Raw genomic sequence first — 21,123 nt, forward strand, 5'->3', positions numbered from 1 at the left:
CTCGGACACCGTTTCTATCGACAAGCCATCAGACTGCTGAACATTTGAACTGGACTGACCACCTGCAATGACTCTCCGCACCTTAGGCACTCATTCACACCCATACACATCACAACTGCTACTACCAGACTCTTAATATTATTGTTAAATACTGAACAATTTAAATACTTGCTCCCCAAAACACGTGTAAATATTGGACTATAAATTGTGCTTTCCTGTATTATACTTATGCTAAAATGCTAATTATGTTTTATTGGTGAACGTCCAGTCACTGGAGAACAAACTGGATGAGCTCCATTCGAGACTATCAACAGGACCTACATTTTTTTTCATATTCTATGTTTCTCAGAGTCATGGTTGAATGAGGACATTGATAATATACACTGAGTGTACAAAACACCTTCCTAATATTAAGTTGAACCCTCCCGAAAGTGTTCCACAGGGATGGTGGTCCATGTTGACTGCAATGCATCCTCCAGTTGTGTAAAGTTGGCTGGATGTCTTTTGGGTGGTGGACCATTCTTGATACACATGGGAAACTGAGCATGAAAAACCCAGCAGCGTTGCAGTTTTTGACACAAACTGGTGCCCCTGGCACCTACTACCATACTTTGTTCAACTTAAATATTTTCCTTCTTTAACTTGTCTCTTCCCCTTCATCTACACTGATTTGAAGTGGATTTAACAAGTGACATCAATAGCCTTCACCTGGTCAGTATCTCATGGAAAGAGCAGGTGTGCCTAATGTTTTCTACACTCAGTGTGGATGCTGCAGAAATGTGCTTTTTATGTCATTTAATACATTAACCTATTTAGCTGTAATGAATAATAAATCATAGATCTAATGAATAATTTGACCCAATATTATGGCCATCAGATGAGCAAATTAACCCTAATATGCATCAAATATTATTTTAAAACAGTTTAGACGATATGGACAATTTCTTGATATTATTCTGTTATTTAATATGCAGTTTTATTTATTTTTTATAACTTGAATATACACTGAAAGAAGATGGCGCCGACAGATAGGGCAGCCGTGCTTCTAGCTCCTAAGCAACTTTGCAGTATTTCGTTTTTTTGTGCGTTATTTCTTAAATTATTAGCCTAGCATTTATATTACATACAACCGGAAACAGACCTCATCTCATATGTATATACTGTACTTTATTCTATTCTACTGTATTTTAGTCAATGCAGCTCCGACATTTGCCTGTCCAAATATTTATATATTCTTAGTTTAATTCCTTTACTTTAGATGTGTGTATATTGTTGTGAAATTGTTAGATATTACTTGTTAGATATTACTGCATTGTTGGAGCGAGAAACACAACCCGCAATAGCATCTGCATCACGTGTATGTGACCAATAAAATTAGATATGAACAAAAATATAAACGCAACATGCAACGATTTCAAAGATTTGACTGAGTTGCAGTTCATATAAGGAAATCGGTCAATTGAAGTCAATAAATTAGGCCCTAATCCATGGAGTTCACATGACTGGGCAGGGGTGTAGCCATGAGTGGGCCTGGGAGGGCATAGGCTCACCCATTTGGCAGCCAGGCCCGCCCACTGGGGAGCCAGGCCCAGCCAATCAGAATGAGTTTTTCCCCACTAAAGAGCTTTATTACAGACAGAAATACTCCTCAGCATTCCCCCCCGCCCCCTCTTCAGATGATCCCACAGTTGAAGAAGCTGGATTTTAAGGTCCTGAGCAGGCGTGATTACACCTGGTCTGCATTTGTGAGGCCGGTAAGACATTCTGCAAAATTCTCTAAAAATGACGTAGGAGGCGGCTTATGGAAGAGAAATTAACATTCAATTATCCGGTAACAGCTCTGGTGGACATTCTTGCAGTCAGCATGACAATTTCACACTCCCTCAAAACTTGAGACATCTATGCCATTGTGTATAGGTACAAAACTGCACATTTTAAAGTGGCCGATTTGTCCACAGCACAACGTGCACCTGTGTAATGATTATGCTGTTTAATCAGCTTCTTGATATACCACACCTGTTAGGTGGATGGATTATCTTAGAAAAGTAGAAATGCTAACTAACAGGGATATAAATAACTTATATTTACTTTATGTTCGTATTGTTATCTTTTTATTATTTCTTATTGTTGTTGCATTGTCGAAAAGTAAGCATTTAGTTGGACAGTGTATACCATGTGTATCCTGTACATACAGACTAATTAAACATGAAACTGGGCCCAATCTGCTGATAATAACCTGCTGGCTGGCAACCTTCTCCATGGCAACAACGGGGTTGTGGTGGCAGAGCAGCACTGTGCTCTGTGGCGCGAACAGGGTGCCAGGAGGCGGCTAATCGCCTGGGTTTTTGTCTACTCTATCTATGGCCATGAGAAGGAGGAGAGGAGATGTAGTTTACACCAATGAGAGAGAGAGAAAGAGACTAGAAACAGTGGGAAGTGGGAGGGCAGAGGGGATGGATGAAAAAAACAAAGATGACGGAGATTGAGGGCGGAATAAAAAAGTGATGATGTTATATATAAGCTACACAATATAAACTACCTCATGAAAGACTGCAGGAATTATGATTCAATATTACTTTTTCAAACTCTCTGTTTTTAGCTGACGGCCTTTATAGTTTAGCTGTTGAGAGGAACTGAAGACATGCTCCTTTTCTTCCTCTAACAATCCACAGGGATTAGAAAACTGCTCGAATGTCAGGTGCTAATGGCAGTGTCTGCTTAATGCAGCACCATAATGTTCTTCTGTGCTGGGTTTGTGGGTTTGCGTGTCTGTCTAAATGTGTAGGTACATTATTAAAGTGTGTGAGTATGAGTTTGTGTGTGTGTGTGTGTGTGTGTGTGAGAGAGACTGTGGCATTGAAGCCACTCTCCACTGAGCAAGTTGAGTCACCTCTCACAGAACAATGAACCTGACTGGCTCACGCTGCAAAAAGATCTCATAGTTTCCCTTCGAAATTCTATGCATTATGGATGAACTTCTATTTTTGACACATTCATTCTGTGTGTTTACAGGGTTAATTCTGCATGGCTGCAGGATTAAAACAGAAACAACTCTAAGGTTAACAGTTTCGGCATTAGTTCCCGAGTGGTTAAGGGTATGGTTTGGGGAAGGCTATGGTTTGGGAAAGGCTTAAAACCAAATAATTAAAAACGACAGGCTATTACCATCAGGTATCATCAGTATTCTCATGGCTTGCTAAAACATTGTGAACTGCCATAGTGGTCTGTGCAACGCGCTTCGGCTCCAAGCACCATGAGTTCGCACAGAGTTCTCGGCAATCTTTTTTTTTTGTTGGTGAGCGCTGAGGAAGGCATATATCGACGTTCTCGGGACCTTTACAAACATCCAAAATCTATTTCTCGTGATCAGGCTGCAAAAGGAACACTGCATGACATTTAAACATAGACACACACACACACACACACACACACACACACACACACACACACACACACACACACACACACACACACACACACACACACACACACACACACACACACACACACACACACACACACACACACACACACACACACACACACAGAAAGGAATGTGTCCTAACAATAAAGAATTTAGCACAACACTGAAGGGAATAATCAGTTACATGATGATGATATCACCTCAGCGATAAACATCTCATGACTTCCTGAATACACACACCCTCTGCCAGCTCTCTGTGTGTGTGGCTGGCAAGGATGTCACCAGGACTTGGCTTTCTGGGTTTTAACCAGGAATGATTTTGGGTCAGCCCTGAATCCTTTGCGCTGCTGCGGAAAAAAATGCAGTCAACTGAATGCGCCGCTTAGTTCGTAGAAGTCATCCAACCTTATAAGTGAGGGCACTCCGCCACTTCTCAGAATGGTGCGATGTCTCAAGATCACTTAATGACTAATTAGTATTCTACATAACCGACTGAATATAATAGCATAGATAATGTTAGGCTACTGTTAGACCAAAAACATATCATACTTTCTTATGACAATTTAGGATGATTGTGTAGAGATGTAAAAAATTGTGTGCAGCAATCAACAGCATGCAAAATATGCTTTGATTGAAACAAAATACAGGTGGCTGTGTTTAACTCCATCTGCTCAAGAAATTGATTAAACAGTAGTTAAGCTACTTATATATATATCCAAGAAGATCGAAATGCATATTCCAATTAAACCGATTGGGATCAAATGGTTGCCATGCATGCAGCATGGACGTTTCACCCAGAAAACATAAAGAAGTATCGTTTAGGTTACCCCCAAAAATAGCACTACACCTGGTTATAATAAATGTAAAGCACTTGCCGTGTGTGGTCAACTGATCATTTCAGTAGCGTTTTCATTGGGACAGCGGCATTGTGTTAGTTTTAGACAAGCATGGGAACTCCTCTTGATAAATCAATCAATGTCAGATTTCTGAATCTCCGTTTGGCTATTTGGTTACAATTCGGCTGGGAAATGTGAGTGCTCATGATCTAGCTAAATTGAAGTGAGTGCCTATAGCCTACCTGATGAGCTTCTCTGATGTTTTCCAGATCTTTCCAATACTTTTTTGATGCATTTTAGCCACTTAGCCTACTGATGCAAATACAAAATTGTGCGTTACTCGCTGATAGATGATTTTATATATTATTGTAACAGTTGGCCTACCTAAGCAATAAAGCCACATTGGATTACTGACCACAATCCATGGAAGGGGTGCTGGAAGTGCTGCAGATACATTTTAATAAATGTGCCAAATGTAATTACTCCTGTCTGTACAGAAATAACTAAAATCAACTTATTTAAAAAATAAATTCTGTGGATTGTGTTTTGGCACAAGCGCATAGGTCTACAGTTGGAATCTCGCAATTGAGCAGCCCATGGCAAATATCAAACAGCTGAGTGTTGAGTTGTGGCTGTTAATATGGCTGTCAATGAACAGCAGGCAAAAGCTACAATATCTTTCGCAATATTTTAAAACACAATTGAGTGAAAAAACGATTTGGATAAGTGAGTGCCGCTGGAAAGTTGGTGGACTATACTTTTCTCCTCATATTGTAGACTTAAAATGTATGTATCCATTTTTTTCATTGGCCTACGCTATTGATTGCATTTAGGACATGGGTTCTTCGTTTTATTGATCTCAGTGTGTCAATGTCTTTTTTTAAACCGTTTATTTAACTAGGCAAGTCAGTTAAGAACAAATTCTTATTTACAATGACGGGCTACACCGGCCAAACCTGAACGACACTGGGCCAATTGTGCGCCGCCCTATGGAACTCTCAATCATGGCTGGTTGTGATACAGCTTGGATTTGAACCAGGGTGTCTGTAGTAGAGGTCGACCGATTAATCAGAATGGCCGATTAATTAGGGCCGATTTCAAGTTTTCATAACAATCAGAAATCGCTATTTTTGGGCGCCAATGTTTTGTTTTATTTTTTATACCTTTATTTAACTAGGCAAATCAGTTAAGAACACATTCTTATTTTCAATGACAGCCTAGGAACTGTGGGTTAACTGCCTGGTTCAGGGGCAGAACGACAGATTTTCACCTTGTCAGCTCGGGGGAGCCAATCTTGCAACCTTACAGTTAACGAGTCCAACGCAATAACAACCTTCCTCTCTCTCATTGCATCCCACAAGGAGACTGCCTGTTACGCGAATGCAGTAAACCAAGGTAAGATGCTAGCTAGCATTAAACTTATCTCCTAAAAAACAATCAATCATAATCACTAGTTAACTACACATGGTTGATGATATTACTAGATATTATCTAGCGTGTCCTGCATTGCATATAATCTGATTGAGCATACAAGTATCTGACTGAGCGGTGGTAGGCAGAAGCAGGCGAGTAAACATTCATTCAAACAGCACTTTCGTGGGTTTTGCCAGCAGCTCTTCATTGTGCGTCAAGCATTGCGCTGTTTATGACTTCAAGCCTATAAACTCCCGAGATGAGGCTGGTGTAACCGAAGTGAAATGGCTAGCTAGTTAGCGCGCGTTAACTAGAGGGACGGAAGCTATACTGTTACACTGGTAATACTAAAGTGCCTATAAGAACATCCAATGGTGGAAGGTTAATGAAATACAAATGGTATAGAGGAAAATAGTCCTATAATTCCTATAATAACTACAACCTAAAACTCCTTACCTGGGAATATTGAAGACTCATGTTAAAAGGAACCACCAGCTTTCATATGTTCTCATGTTCTGAGCAAGGAACTGACACGTTAGCTTTCTTACATAGCACATATTGCACTTTTACTTTCTTCTCCAACACTTTGTTTTTGCATTATTTAAACCAAATTGAACATGTTTCATTATTTACTTGAGGCTAAATTGATTTGATTGATGTGTTATATTAAGTTTAAATAAGTGTTCATTCAGTATTGTTGTAATTGTCATTATTACAAATAAAATACAAAATCGTCCGATTAATCGGTATCGGCTTTTTTGGTCCTACAATAATCGGTATCGACGTTGAAAAATCATAAATCGGTCGCCCTCTAGTCTGTAGTAACGCCTCAAGCACTGAGGCCTTACACGGAACTCAAACTGGCTGCGTGCGTGCGCCATTGTGCATAAATGTATTTTGTCCCCCCACACCAAACACAATCATGACACGCAGGTTAAAATATCAAAACAAACTCTGAACCAATTACATTAATTTGGGGACAGGTCGAAAAGCATTAAACATTTATGGCAATTTAGCTAGTTAGCTTGCACTTGCTAACTAATTTGTCCTATTTAGCTAGCTTGCTGTTGCTAGCTAATTTGTCCTGGGATATAAACATTGAGTTGTTATTTTACATGAAATGCACAAGGTCCTCTACTCCGACATAAAATGGTCAACCCAATCGTTTCTAGTCATCTCTCCTCCTTCTAGGCTTTTTCCTTCTCTTGACTTTTTTTATTGCGATTGGCATCTTTCATAAATTAGGTGCATTACCGCCACTGACCTTGTTCGTCTTTCAGTTACCCACGTGGGTATAACCAATGACGAGATGGCACGTGGGTATCTGCTTCTATAAACCAATGAGCAGATGGGAGAGGCAGGACTTGCAGCGCGATCTACGTCACAAATAGAATTTACTTCTATTTTATCCCTTGGCAACGTAGATGCTTGTTGGCGCGCGTGAGCAGTGTGGGTGCAATTATTGAATAATATAGATTTAAAAATGTATTTTGCAACTCTCGCGACGCAGTCAGCCTGTTAGACCGCTTCGCCACTCAGGAGTCCCGAGTATCCTTTATCCTGTCATTTTGGTTATTTGTGTGGTATTAAAACATTTTATTTTAATGTCTCCAGTCATGTAGAATTGCAGGAAATCATTTTAGAAAAGACAATTTATTGTTCTTCAGGGTTAAGGCCCGAATGTTATGAAACTCCAGTGACGTCCCTGGTGGCTGGCCCTAGAGAACATCCACCACAAGAGAGAAAGGAAGTGAGAATGACAAAGCCATCATTCCCCCTGTTCACTCAACCATCCCCAGGCCACACATCCTTTATCTAACCCACCCATCTCCCCAAATAAAGCCACTGTGTAGCCGAGACATTGGAAGACTGCATTAGTTATGTTTATCTCCCTGCTGCCTCCTATCACCTACTCAGAGACAAAAGTCTGAAATACGGCTCATTATTCTCGTGCGGCTGGTGCCTAAACGAAACAATGACTAAGGATGTACGCCTCCATAATCTCATTTCAGACAACTGTTTAAATGTTGCTTAGCAATCCTCCCCTCTGTCTCTTCCTCTCACTCTCAATCTCAGTCTTTAGCCACTGTTCATCCATTCTCTCCCACTCTTTTTCCCCTCGACAAAACCTCCCACTCACTCTCCTGCCTTCATAATCTCTCCTCTTTCCTCTCAGTTCCGATCACTCGCTTCTCTCTAACTGGATCCTTTCATTTTAAACTTCTCCCCTACTCTATTTATATCTAGCTTTCTGCCTCCCTATCTACAACAAATAATAACAATAATTCCCCCAATCCCTAAATGTCTTTGCTTCATGAAAGAAGCAGAGATGACAGAACTTTACCGATGTCAACTAGATTGAAGCATTCATTCTATTGATTTATGACATTCTGTGATACAGCCCAGGATCGAACCAGGGTCTGTAGTGACGGACATCTGGGCAAGAGGCATACCTATGTAAGAATGCTGTTCATTGACTATAGCTCAGCATTCAACACCATAGTACCCTCCAAGCTCATCATCAAGCAAGAGGCCCTGGGTCTGAACACCGCCCTGTGCAACTGGGTCCTAGACTTCCTGACAGGTTGCCCCCAGGTGGTGAAGGTAGGAAATAACACCTCCTCTTCGCTGATCCTCAACACTGAGGCCCCTCAAGGGTGCATTCTCAGCCCCCTCCTGTACTCTCTGTTTACCCATGACCGCGTGGCAACGCACGCCTTCAACTCAATCATAAAGTTTGCAGAAGACACAACAGTAGTAGGCTTGATTACCAACAATGATGAGACAGCCTATAGGGAGGAGGTGAGGGCTCTGGGAGTGTGGTGCCAGGAAAACAACCTCTCACTCAATGTCAACAAAACTAAGGAGATGATCGAGGACTTCAGGAAACAGCAGATGGAGCAGATGGAGAAGGTGGATAGCTTCAAGTTCCACAGCGTACACGTCACTGACAAACTGAAATGGTCCACCCACACAGACAGTGTGGTGAAGTTGGCGCAACAGCGCCTCTTCAACCTCAGGAGGCTAAAGAAATTTGGCTTAACACCTAAAACGCTCACAAACTCTTACAGATACACAATTGAGAGCATCCTCTCGGGCTGTATCACCGCCTGGTAGGAAACTGCACAGCCCACAGCCGCAAAGCTCTCCAGAGGGTGGTGCGGTCTGCCCAACGTATTACCGGGGGCAAACTTCCCACCCTCCTGGACACCTACAGCACCCAATGCCATAGGAAGGCCAAAAATATCAGCAAGGACATCAACCACCTGAGCCACTGCCTGTTCACCCCGCTATCACCCAGAAGGCGAGATTAGTACAGGTGCATCAAAGCTGGGACCGAGAGACTGAAAAACAGCTTCTACCTCAAGGCCATCAGACTGCTAAACAGTCATCACTAGCACATCAGAGGGAGCTGCCTATATTAGGGATCACTGGCCACTTTAAGGAAATGAAACACGAGCCACTTTAATAATGTTTCCGTATCTAGCATTACTCATCTCATATGTATAAACTGTACTCTATACTATTCTATGGTATCTTAGTCACTTTAATTGTGTGTAGATATTGCATCACCCATCTCATATGTATATACTGTCTTGTATTCTATATTACACCACTGACTGTTAAACAGCCATCTCCAGCACATCAGAGGCTGCTGCCTATAGACATAATATTAGGAATCACTGGCCACTTTAAGGAAATGAAATACTAGACACATTTATGTCTCCGTATCTTGCACTACTCATCTCATATGTATAAACTGTACTCTATACTATTCTATGGTATCTTCGTCACTTTAATTGTGTGTAGATATTGCATCACCCATCTCATATGTACATACTGTATTCTATACTACGCCACTGTATCTTAGTCCAATGCCACTCTGACATATATGTATATATATTCTTAATCCATTCCTTACTTAGATGTATGTGTATTTTGGGTATATGTTGTAAAACTGTTAGATATTACTTGTTAGATATTACTACACTGTCGGAGCTAGAAGCACAAGCCTTTCACTACACCCGCAATTACATCTGATAAACACGTGTATGTGACCAATACATTTGATTTGATTTGGAGAAAAGAAGAGAAAAGGAGAGAACGGGAGAAGAGAATAGAGATTAATGAGAGTAGGGCTTTACTATGTAGCCTACTGTTTGTCTGTGGGATGTGAGCAGGACTCTGTACCATATGGCATCAGACATCCATCTCTGACAAACCGACCCATCTTCAAGGAGTCCTCTGTTTCCAAACCCACTGTTCAGCATGAGTGAGTAATGACAGAAAAAAACGCAGACGTATGTTTCCCCATTAAATTGATCTATCGGTTTTAGACTTACGAGTCCGAGCATATGGAGGGAGTGAGTGATGGGAGGGAAAGAGAAAAAGAGCAGAGAAGGACAATGCTTTGGAGAGCTTTTGAGAGAATAAACAGAGAGAGCAGAGGGAGATGAAATATATGTGTGCATAAGGAAAGAGTGAAAGTGGACGAGAGCGCAGAGTGAGATGACGAGACGGGGAGGATAGGGAGAGAGAGAAAAAGAGAGCGAGAGAAAGACTAAACTCATGACACATCACCAGAGGACAACGCCCGATACCAAGGTTAAAAAAGACAGGCCAATTTAGGTCCCCCAAAATAACAATCAACCCCTGCCAGTCCTTACAAGCCCTGGATCTCTGATTGGATAAGTCTCTGTCTGCCCTGTGCTTTACTGGCAGAGGCATACAGGTGTTTCAGGCTCGAAACTATGGCATCAACTGGGAATACTGGTGTGGTAGTGGGGCTACAAGGCTGTAGAGAGGGAAAAGACAGAAGAACCCACTTACTATTATTCCATTGTTCCTGTCTACCAGAAGTACCTTCATGACGTGTTCGTAACAAGCGATGAAGGTATAAACATATAATTATACTATGGGGGAAAGAATGTGTGAGACTGTGTGTGTGACTGTGTGTGCGGCGTGCACATGTGCGTCAATCTGTGTGGAGCTTGATTGCTTGGCAGTCTCAAAGCAGAATAAGGCCTATTCAATAGAGCAAATAATGACTTGCATTCAAAGAGCCAATTATGAATAAAAGGTTATTTAAGGCACATTTTTCTAATGGCCTCCTCCCCCTCTCCCTCTCTCTCTACAGCAGAATCCTTTCACAGCATCCCAACAGCAGTTCCTGCTAGATGAAATCAATAACCAAAGAACTCCAATCAAAGCCAGCTGAGAGCGAGAAACTACAGTACACAATCAGAGCCAAGGAGACAATTGAGTGGTGATGAGTGTGACAACGAGAGGCATCTCACAAATTAAAAATATCACATCTCATCCTACTACTTTATGACCGCCGTAGGATCTACTACTATAACAGGAGAAAAAACATCTGTGATGGAGCTCAAGACAGAAGCTGCATGGACAGCAACATAAAGAAAGCAGAAGATAAGCCTAAATTCAATTTGTAAACCGCTCTGAAAATCCTCTTTTTGTGGGGGATAGGGTGGAGGGAGGGTTGGTACTGTAGTTCAGAGCCTCCTACGCATGTATTCGATGCAGACAGTGAAGTCTCCTGTGGAGTGACTGGACCAGGGATTCTGTTTGCCGGTAATAGCCGGCTTTTGGCCTATACATTTGTTTCGAAATGCCAATAAATAAAACTGGCCAATTGTCCGGGAGAAGAAACAATCCCATTGCGAAATAATGCTTTTTAACCGATTCATGAATGTAAAAGTCGAATGAAATACATTTGACTGGTCATGCTTATCGGTCTATAAGTTAATTTGCGTAATTTATTTGAATGAAATTGTCGCATGTGTAGGCTACACTATATTCATTTATCACACGCTTACAGCATACAGATACAAAGCCTTTCAGACAGACAGTACGAGAGCTACTGCTGCAGCATCTCAAACAGCAACGGAAGGCAGGCTTCATCAGGACGTCACACACTGCTTTGTAATGAGCTAGATAGAGGCAGTAGGCTTTGCATTTTGAAAACATGTACTTCATTGTATCAAACCTGAACATTTTAATACATATGAGGCATGTCTTAGGCCTGCCTCGCTTCAAAGTAGCCTATTACATCTCCTCTATTTCTAATGGATATTTAATCTGTCACATCAAACCGCGAGCATGTGCAGTGTCCTTTTGACAAAAGTGTTTTCCCGCTAATTGCATTATGGAATGAACATTTGGGTGTAGCCTAATGCCTTGTGGGCATTGCTGCACTTATAATGTGGAGAAATAATCATTTATCAACATGTTAAGCTAAACATTCTGATCTGTTGCATCAGACTCATTGCTTTTAAACGTGTAAAAGAATATGTAGCCTAGGTCTGTCTACTGGTTGTATGAATTTGGGATCAGTCTTCCCACAACTGACCCAGAATCTGTTTGGAATAGGCTACTTCTCGACAAGCTGACCAATAGAATAGGTCAACTTTTCTACCATGGTGGATAGTATATTGACATAGGATAGTGATTTTTATTTTTGTTACTTGTCTTGTTGGCTGAGGAAAAGTAAATGTGGACAGTTATTCTAACATCTACAAAATCAGAATAGGGTAAGGACTGTGCATCGTTGCATCCTCTACTTGCATGTTCTGTTAATATGAAGTACCATAATCTAAAATGTCATTTCTGTCATTCTGAGCACCGTGGGTGGACGCCCTGATCAGGTTACACACCCAATGCATATGGGTCCTAAAATGCTGCTGGTTAAATGTCCACTTTTTCCTAACAGAAACCCTGACACACACATGGTATGCCCAAATGAACTATACTGAACAAAAATATAAATGCATCATGCAACAATTTCAGATTTGACTGAGTTATAGTTCATATAAGGAAATTAGTCAATTTAAATAAATGCATTATGCCCTAATCTATGGATTTCACATGACTGGGCAGGAGTTCACCCATGTGACTGAGTTTTTCCCCACAAAAGGGCTTTATTACAAACAGAAATACTCCTCAGTTTCATGAGCTGTCCAGGTGGCTGGTTTCAGACAATCCCGCAGGTGAAAAAGCCAGATGTGGGGGTCCTGGGTTAGTGTGGTTACACATGCTCTGCGGTTGTGAGGCCGGTTGACAAAAGTGCACATATTAGAGTGGCCTTTTATTGTCACCAGCACAAGGTTCACCTGTGGAATGATGATGCTGTTTAATCAGCTTATTGATATGCCACATCTGCCAGGTAGATGGATTATCTTGGCAAAGGAAAAATGCTCACAAACAGAGATGTAAACGAATAAACCTTTGGTGCATATGGAACATTTTGGGGATCTTTTATTTCAGCTTGTGAAATATGGGACCAACACTTGACATGTTGCGTTCATATTTTTGTTCTGTATAGAACCCATAGGAGGAGTGCAGGCTTTAGCTGACAGATAAACTCAGCAAGGGATGGAAGAGTCATGACATGCACTCTGACTCTCAACACGAGGGCTTATAGGCTGTCCTGTCTGTATATCTTGTTGCACATTAAAGCCTGTTGAGCAGGCTGTCACTGAAATAGAACAGAGTTTCAGCTGACCACAGATGCAGGGCATAGAGAGATCATACACTCTGACTGACTAGAGCGGTTCCACAGGGTGCACTGCTGTGCTACTCACATTGCCATGGTTGATGAAGCCGTGTTTCCTGGCAATTCGGTCAGCCTCCTGCGGTCCCCCCTCTATGTGGACCGCCCAGGTGTTAGTGTAGACCTCCTCTCCAGCAGTCAGCTTAGGAGTCGACTCCAGTGCTGCGGACAGGAGGACCAGGAGAGTCCCAAGCTGCAGCAGGGCCAGCCTGGCATCCATGAAAAGGAGAACAGGGGCACTGGGCAGGGGAACTCCGTCCGTCTGTCTTTCTGGGGTGGAGAAGTCTCAATGCTCACCAGTAACAGCACTGGCCTCCCTCACAGCAGCCAAATAGAGAAGTTACCTAAAGAAAAAAAGAACAAAGTTATAAAACCACACATTGACTCGTAAACACATACATGCATGTATGCAGGAATGCACGCAAACACACACAGGTACTTGTTCATTCAGTGTGCAGTGCGCACAACCCCACATGCCACAGCACAGAGCAAAAATAAAAGACCACAGACCACAGCATGCATTCTGTAGAATGCATTCACTTTCTACCACCACAGTTTATTCTAGAGACACAGACAGACTTTCTCTAGCTGAAAGAGGCTACAACAGCATGAGAGACTGCCTCTTCAAGTGTTTGTGATTCATGCTTTGAGCCGATCAGCAAAACACAAGGAATAACCCTAAAACAAGTAGAGCGGTAATTGAACAAGTTGGAGCGCAATCCATATGAAGGCGAAACAGGATCAAGAGAGTAGGGTTGCTTGCGAGAGAAGTCCTACTGTGCGAAGGCAGCTTGCATTGTTCTGGGCTTTTGACAGTCTGACTTCAATCTTAGTTGTGAGCCGTCATGTGGGGGAGAGCTAAGCTGTAATTTGTGCTGAGGCGGTGGTATCTAAAAACAGAGTGGGTAAAGCTCTGTCTGTCTCCCCTGAGAACACTCAGCCTTTCCATAGATGGGCTTTTCAGTTACACACAGACAGTACAGTAAGAATAGAGACTCAGGAAGCCCCCCAGGCATAACTTACGGTGATGATGCAGGTCAATTCCACGGTAACGGAATTACGCTACTCGATACACAATTGCTACTTAAAACTGTGGAGATACAAACTTTGGTAATGGAATTACAGTAAAATCTCCCTCAGCTTTTTATGAGACCATGTTTCCCAAAAAGTCTTAAATATCTGCTCCGAATTAAGATTCAAAGGTGCATATTGCAGAAAGAATGGGGTGTCAGCTATGATATGTCACATTGAGTTTGAAAATAATCTATTTTGGTTATTGAACTACAGTAAGTGAAGTGGATTTACACCCGGTAACGGAATTACAGTAACAGAAATACATCATGGGTCCCTGATCAGTACAGATCAGGGACCCATGATGTAATTCTGTATTGTGGATATGAATGTCAATCTCCTTATGTTTCACAAGTTTGGACATCACAGCGCAGCACAGTAGAGTACAGTGCAGAACAATACAAAACAGCAGAGTAGGGTGGAGTTTCAGAACAATATACTGATACCGATACGCATCGGTCCCCAAAGCAAATGTTTAAGATAGGCCTGCATCGGTCCAAGGACCCCAAACCCGCATTGGTCAGAAAATCAATTCAAACGCTATGAATTGCAGATTCATTTTTTCCCCCCTCAAATTAATTTCTATCTACCTTCCCGAAAATACCTAGTATTTTGTGACAACTGATGTGTTCTCTCCTTCAGTGTTGAACTAAGCGCATGTAACCGTATTGACAGTAATTGATCTACAAGTAATTTTGCATGCCGAACAACCCTAGGTAATATCAGTAGCTTAGTCAAACTGCGCAGTGTCCAGTGTCGCACACTGACCAACGCGAGATAGGCGGCTTGTTCCTGATCTTCTGCGGGGCACCTTCAGCATACCAAATGCTAAAGTGGCTAGCGCGATATTAGGTTGTCAAACAACTAATAAAGCCTATGTAATTTGCTAGGTTACTGTCATCTATAAGCTGTTTGTAAATTGTGTTTTACTGGAATAAAAGTAAGCTACCCGAGACACAACTCATCTGGCTATGAGCTACCTGCTGAACAGGTACAGTACTTGCTTGTAGTTTTCCTTTAAACAATCAGTGTACAGTATATGGTGATTTTTAGATATACAGGGTAAAGTTTCACATTACTAGCTCAAACACAATCTGTAAAATGACAAGCTAATTAGTGGGTGATGGTGATTTCAGAACCAAAGTGGGAGACAAATAACATAGGCCACATTGCCCGTGATAGTGGGTTGGTAGATGCTTAGTCATTTCAGACTAGGTGCCTACATACAGTGGGGCAAAAAAGTATTTAGTCAGCCACCAATTGTGCAAGTTCTCCCATTTAAAAAGATGAGAGAGGCCTGTAATTTTCATCATAGGTACACTTCAACTATGACAGACAAAATGAGAAAAAGAAATCCAGAAAATCACATTGTATGATTTTTTATGAATTTATTTGCAAATTATGGTGGAAAATAAGTATTTGGTCACCTACAAACAAGCAAGATTTCTGGCTCTCACAGACCTATAACTTCTTCTTTAAGAGGCTCCTCTGTCCTTCACTCATTACCTGTATTAACGGCACCTGTTTGAACTTGTTATCAGTATAAAAGACACCTGTCCACAACCTCAAACAGTCACACTCCAAACTCCACTATGGCCAAGACCAAAGAGCTGTCAAAGGACACCAGAAACAAAATTGTAGACTTGCACCAGGCTGGGAAGACCGAATCTGCAATAGGTAAGCAGCTTGGTTTGAAGAAATCAACTGTGGGAGCAATTATTAGGAAATGGAAGACATACAAGACCACTGATAATATTCCTCGATCTGGGGCTCCATGCAAGATCTCACCCCGTGGGGTCAAAATGATCACAAGAACGGTGAGCAAAAATCCCAGAACCACACAGGGGGACCTAGTGAATGACCTGCAGAGAGCTGGGACCAAAGTAACAAAGCCTACCATCAGTAACACACTACGCCGCCAGGGACTCAAATCCTGCAGTGCCAGACGTGTCCCCCTGCTTAAGCCAGTACATGTCCAGGCCCGTTTGAAGTTTGCTAGAGAGCATTTGGATGATCCAGAAGAAGATTGGGAGAATGTCATATGGTCAGATGAAACCAAAATATAACTTTTTGGTAAAAACTCACGTTTGGAGGACAAAGAATGCTGAGTTGCATCCAAAGAACATCATACCTACTGTGAAGTATGGGGTGGAACCATTATGCTTTGGGGCTGTTTTTCTGCAAAGGGACCAGGACGACTGATCCGTGTAAAGGAAAGAATGAATGGGGCCATGTATCGTGAGATTTTGAGTGAAAACCTCCTTCCATCAGCAAGGAAATTGAAGATGAAATGTGGCTGGGTCAGCATGACAATGATCCCAAACACACCGCCTGGGGAACGAAGGAGTGGCTTCGTAAGAAGCATTTCATGGTCCTGGAGTGGCATAGCCAGTCTCCAGATCTCAACCCCATAGAAAATCTTTGGAGGGAGTTGAAAGTCTGTGTTGCCCAGCAACAGCCCCAAAACATCACTGCTCTAGAGGAGATCTGCATGGAGGAATGGGCCAAAATACCAGCAACAGTGTGTGAAAACCTTGTGAAGACTTACAGAAAACGTTTGACCTCTGTCATTGCCAACAAACGATATATAACAAAGAATTGATATAAACTTTTGTTATTGACCAAAAACTTATTTTCCACCATAATTTGCAAATAAATTCATAAAAATCCTACAATGTGATTTTCTGGATTTTTTTTCTCATTTTGTCTGTCATAGTTGAAGTGTACCTATGATGCAAATTACAGGCCTCTCATCTTTTTAAATGGGAGAACTTGCACAATTGGTGGCTGACTAAATAGTTTTTAGTCATGGGTCCTTTTGATGGAAATGCCCTACAGTCTTAGATGTCAATGTCTGCTCTGCGCTGACTCGACCACCCATTATTCAATAAGCTGAAGGCAATTTAACATGATCAGGCATAAGGTGGGAAAACATAGTTATTGATATCCCAGTCTCGCGGTGACCATTAAAATCTGAATCTGTCAAAAAACATTCCATAAAACATCTAGGACACAATGTTCCTTATCTTTAATTAGGAGGATCTATCTATCTTAGACAACAGAGGCAGAGGATAGGACTGAGTGGGAGAACATCACATCCAGTGTTTTCCTACAGACTAATTTTCAGCTAGCCACTTCATATTAACTAGACTACTTTTAATTTAAAAGCTTTAGTTCGCCAGCCCGACGATCCCTTTCCTTCTAGAATGAACGATACGCATCTTCTAGCAATCTAATGATAGGATAGGCGCCTGTAACTCACACTGCGAGTGATGACAGGTAAACGCAGTATGTCTGTGTCAAATTTCTTTACACGGAGGAAGGAGAAAACATGATGCTTGTTAATTTGCACATCCCATGTAATGTAAGTGGTAACGATGAGTTGAAATCCACTTAGCCTAATTATTGTTTTCTGGCACACTCATTTTGTTTAGCATGTTTCACATAGCCTATGTGCCACAGGCTATGTGGTTATATGTCCATGGTATTGCATTGGGACAAGTAAACCAAAGGATTTTCTAGGTTTCCTTTCCTCGGATGTTGGGGCTTGCCAGACAGTGACGCTAAAGTGAGTGACTCGTCTCATCAATCAGCGTAGTCTACCGAATCATATCGGTGAGTTCATTAGGCTCCCTAATTTGCATAGGCTACTGGTAGATGTAGGCTTTTAGGCGTTTATCTGAAGATGAATAATGAAAACATCTGATGAAAATGGTGAATCATCACTGCAGCAATAGGTAGTGGAGAGCCTCATTCTGGTCCAAATACACTACATACAAAAGTATGTGGACTCCCCTTCAAATTAGTGGATTCGGCTATTTCAGCCACACCAGTTGCTGACCGGTGAATAAAGCACGCAGCTATGCAATCTCCATAGACAAACATTGGCAGTAGAATGGCCCGAACGTCCAGGCGCAACAACGGCTCAGCTGCAAAGTGGTAGGCCACACAATCTCACAGAATGGGACCGCAGAGTGCTGAAGCTTGTAGTGTGTAAAATTCGTCTGTCCTTGGTTGCAACACTCACCACCAAGTTCCAAACTGCTTCTGGAAGCAATGTCAGCACAAGAACTCTTAGTCGGAAGCTTCATGAAAGAGGTTTCCATGGCCGAGCAGCCAAGAGTCTGGAGCAGTGGAAACGCGTTCTCTGCAGTGATGAATCACGCTTCACCATCTGGCAGTGCGACAGACGAATTTGGCAGATGCCAGGAGGCTGATATAGCAGCAAAGGGGGGGACTAACTCCATATTAATGCCCATGATATTGGAATGAGATGTTCGGCAAGCAGGTGTCCACATAATGAAATACATTACATAACCAAAAGTAAGTTAGTTTACGCAAAGTTCCCTATGCTGGACAGAACGTGTTACTACATTACACAGACTAACATTTTCACCACACAAGAATTACAGGAAATACACATCCTTTTTACCTCAGATTCTTGATGTTAGTATTAAAGTGTATAGTTATTACAATCTCATGAAATAATTTGCTTAAAACAGATCAATATCTTTGAGTTAGTACCCGTGTTTGTCATACGTGGCAGTCCGTAGTGGGACTGTCCTTTTCAAACCACATGGCAAAAAGAAAAAATGTGGGCGCTCCTCTTTGGGTTCACATTGATGTGAGGGTTAAAAACTTTCATTCTAATGAAAACCAACCCCTGTCACTACTTAGAAACAGATTTGAAGTAGTGATTTGTTTAAATTATTTAGTCAAAAAAAGTGTTGCTTCCTTTTCCGTATTGGCCATCTACCGGAAAAAAATCTCAGAGAGATATGTTGATAAATGGCTATGACAGGTTGTCATCTATCAACAGATATAGAGTGCATTTGGAAAGTATTCAGACCCCTTGACTTTTTCCACATTTTATTACGTTGCAGTCTTATTCTAAAATTGATAAAATTGTTATTTTCCCTCAATCTACACACAATACCCCATAATGACAAAGCAAAAACAGATTTTTTGACATTTTGCAAATGTATAAAAAAAAAACTGAAATAATACATTTACATAAGTATTCAGACCGTTTACTCAGTACTTTGTTGAAGCACATTTGGCAGCGATTACAGCCTCGAGTCTTGGGTATGACGCTATGGGACTTTCTCCCCTTCTTCTCTGCAGATCCTCTCAAGCTCTGTCAGGTTGGATGGGGAGCATCACAGCTATTTCAGGTCTCTCCAGAGATGTTTGATCGGGTTCAAGTCCAGGCTCTGGCTGGGCCACTCAAGGACATTCAGAGACTTGACCCAAAGCCACTCCTGTGCTGTCTTGTCTACTTAGGGTTGTTGTCCTGTTGGAAGGTGAACCTTCACCCAAGTCTGAGGTCCTGAGCGTAGTGGAGCAGGTTTTCCTCAAGGATCTCTCAATACTTTGCTTTGCTTCGTGCTTCATCTTTCCCTCGATTCTGACTAGTTTGCCTGTCCCAGTCGTTGAACAACATCTCCACAGCATGATGCTGCCACCATCATGCTTCACTGTAGGGATAGTGCCAGGTTTCCTCCAGATGTGACGCTTGGCATTCAGGCCAAAGAGTTCAATCTAGGTTTCATCAGACCAGGGAATCTTGTTTCTCATGGTCTGAGAGTCCTTTAGGTGCCTTTTGGCCACTCCAGACAGACAATTCCTTTGACCTCATGGTTTGATTTTGCTCTGACATGCACTGTCAAATGTGGGACCTTATATAGACAGGTGTGTGCCTTTCCAAATCATGTCCAATCAATTGAATTTACCACATGTGGACTACAAGGATGATCAATGGAAACAGGATGCACCTGAGCACAATTTCAAGTCTCATAGCAAAGGGTCTGAATACATATTGTAATTTAATACATGTGCAAAAATTTCAAAAAAACTTGTTTTTTTCGCTTTGTCATTATGGGTTATTGTGTGTAGATTGATGAGGATTTGTATTTATTTAATACATTTTAGAATAAGGCCGTAACGTCACAAAATGTGGAAAAAGGGTCTGAATACACTATATGCAGCATACCCAAGTTCATTGGGGGTTGTCTGTTAGAAGAGCGCAAACGGTACATGTCGCCGCAGTTGTTATCCCAGTTCCATTGATTTCAATACAATATTGATGTGAGTGATTAATTTGCGCACACTATTGATTACAGTAGAACAAGCAAATCAATTCCAGTCTTGAGTGACCGCTTGGTAAATATTGGTGCGTGTGCAGTTTAAGGTACTAATTTAGCAAAATACAAGTAATCTGAACACAAGTGTGACGCTTGTGTGTAGAGAGCAAATTTTCTGTATTGGTCCTCAAAATATTAGGACTTATTTCAGCATAATGATTATGAATTTAGACATCTAAAACCGGTGTTTTGACACTCGCTGACAACAGGAAGCAACAACAGTATCACAAATATAGATGGCACTTTTAAGATTATTTTTCAACAGGATTCTATATCTGGTAAAAACTACTGAATGAACCTGGAAACGAACTATGATTTAATGATATGAGTGAATACGGGAAAATATGTTTGTCTTGGCCACTATGCTTACCAATAATATCATGCAATGATATCATTGTTATTTGAATCAATCCAGTGGGTAGGCCTATTTGTTTTCACAAATTCTACATTACGTGTGCACAACAAAAATAATACTAAACAACAGTCTATTGCTAGATGCACACTTGAATTAAAAGGGTAACTACACCCAAAAATCGAAATAACCCAGACCTCAAAACTGGTCTCCTGATGTGGTTTAAGCATTGGTATGGACTTATAACATCCAATTGTGTTGTTTTTCTATTTAAAAAGTGTGACTTTGAGGGCGAGATCCTGAAAAAAAATGGG

At 41.5% G+C, this 21,123-nt stretch overlaps 1 protein-coding gene across 3 annotated transcripts in view; it reads right to left on the bottom strand.

The window, feature by feature from the left end:
• The window catches only part of LOC118401133 (furin-like), a 169,490-nt gene that overhangs the window by 127,107 nt on the left and 21,260 nt on the right, over nt 1–21,123 (bottom strand). For all 3 annotated transcript variants that reach the window (XM_035798402.2, XM_035798401.2, XM_035798400.2), the window contains exon 2: nt 13,275–13,587. In XM_035798402.2, coding sequence (XP_035654295.1) covers nt 13,275–13,463 — 189 coding nt within the window. In that variant the 5' untranslated portion in view covers nt 13,464–13,587. The remainder of the gene's footprint in view (nt 1–13,274; nt 13,588–21,123) is intronic.

The sequence above is a fragment of the Oncorhynchus keta genome, chromosome 22, assembly GCF_023373465.1.
Source record: "Oncorhynchus keta strain PuntledgeMale-10-30-2019 chromosome 22, Oket_V2, whole genome shotgun sequence".
NCBI classification, from domain to species: Eukaryota; Metazoa; Chordata; class Actinopteri; order Salmoniformes; family Salmonidae; genus Oncorhynchus; species Oncorhynchus keta.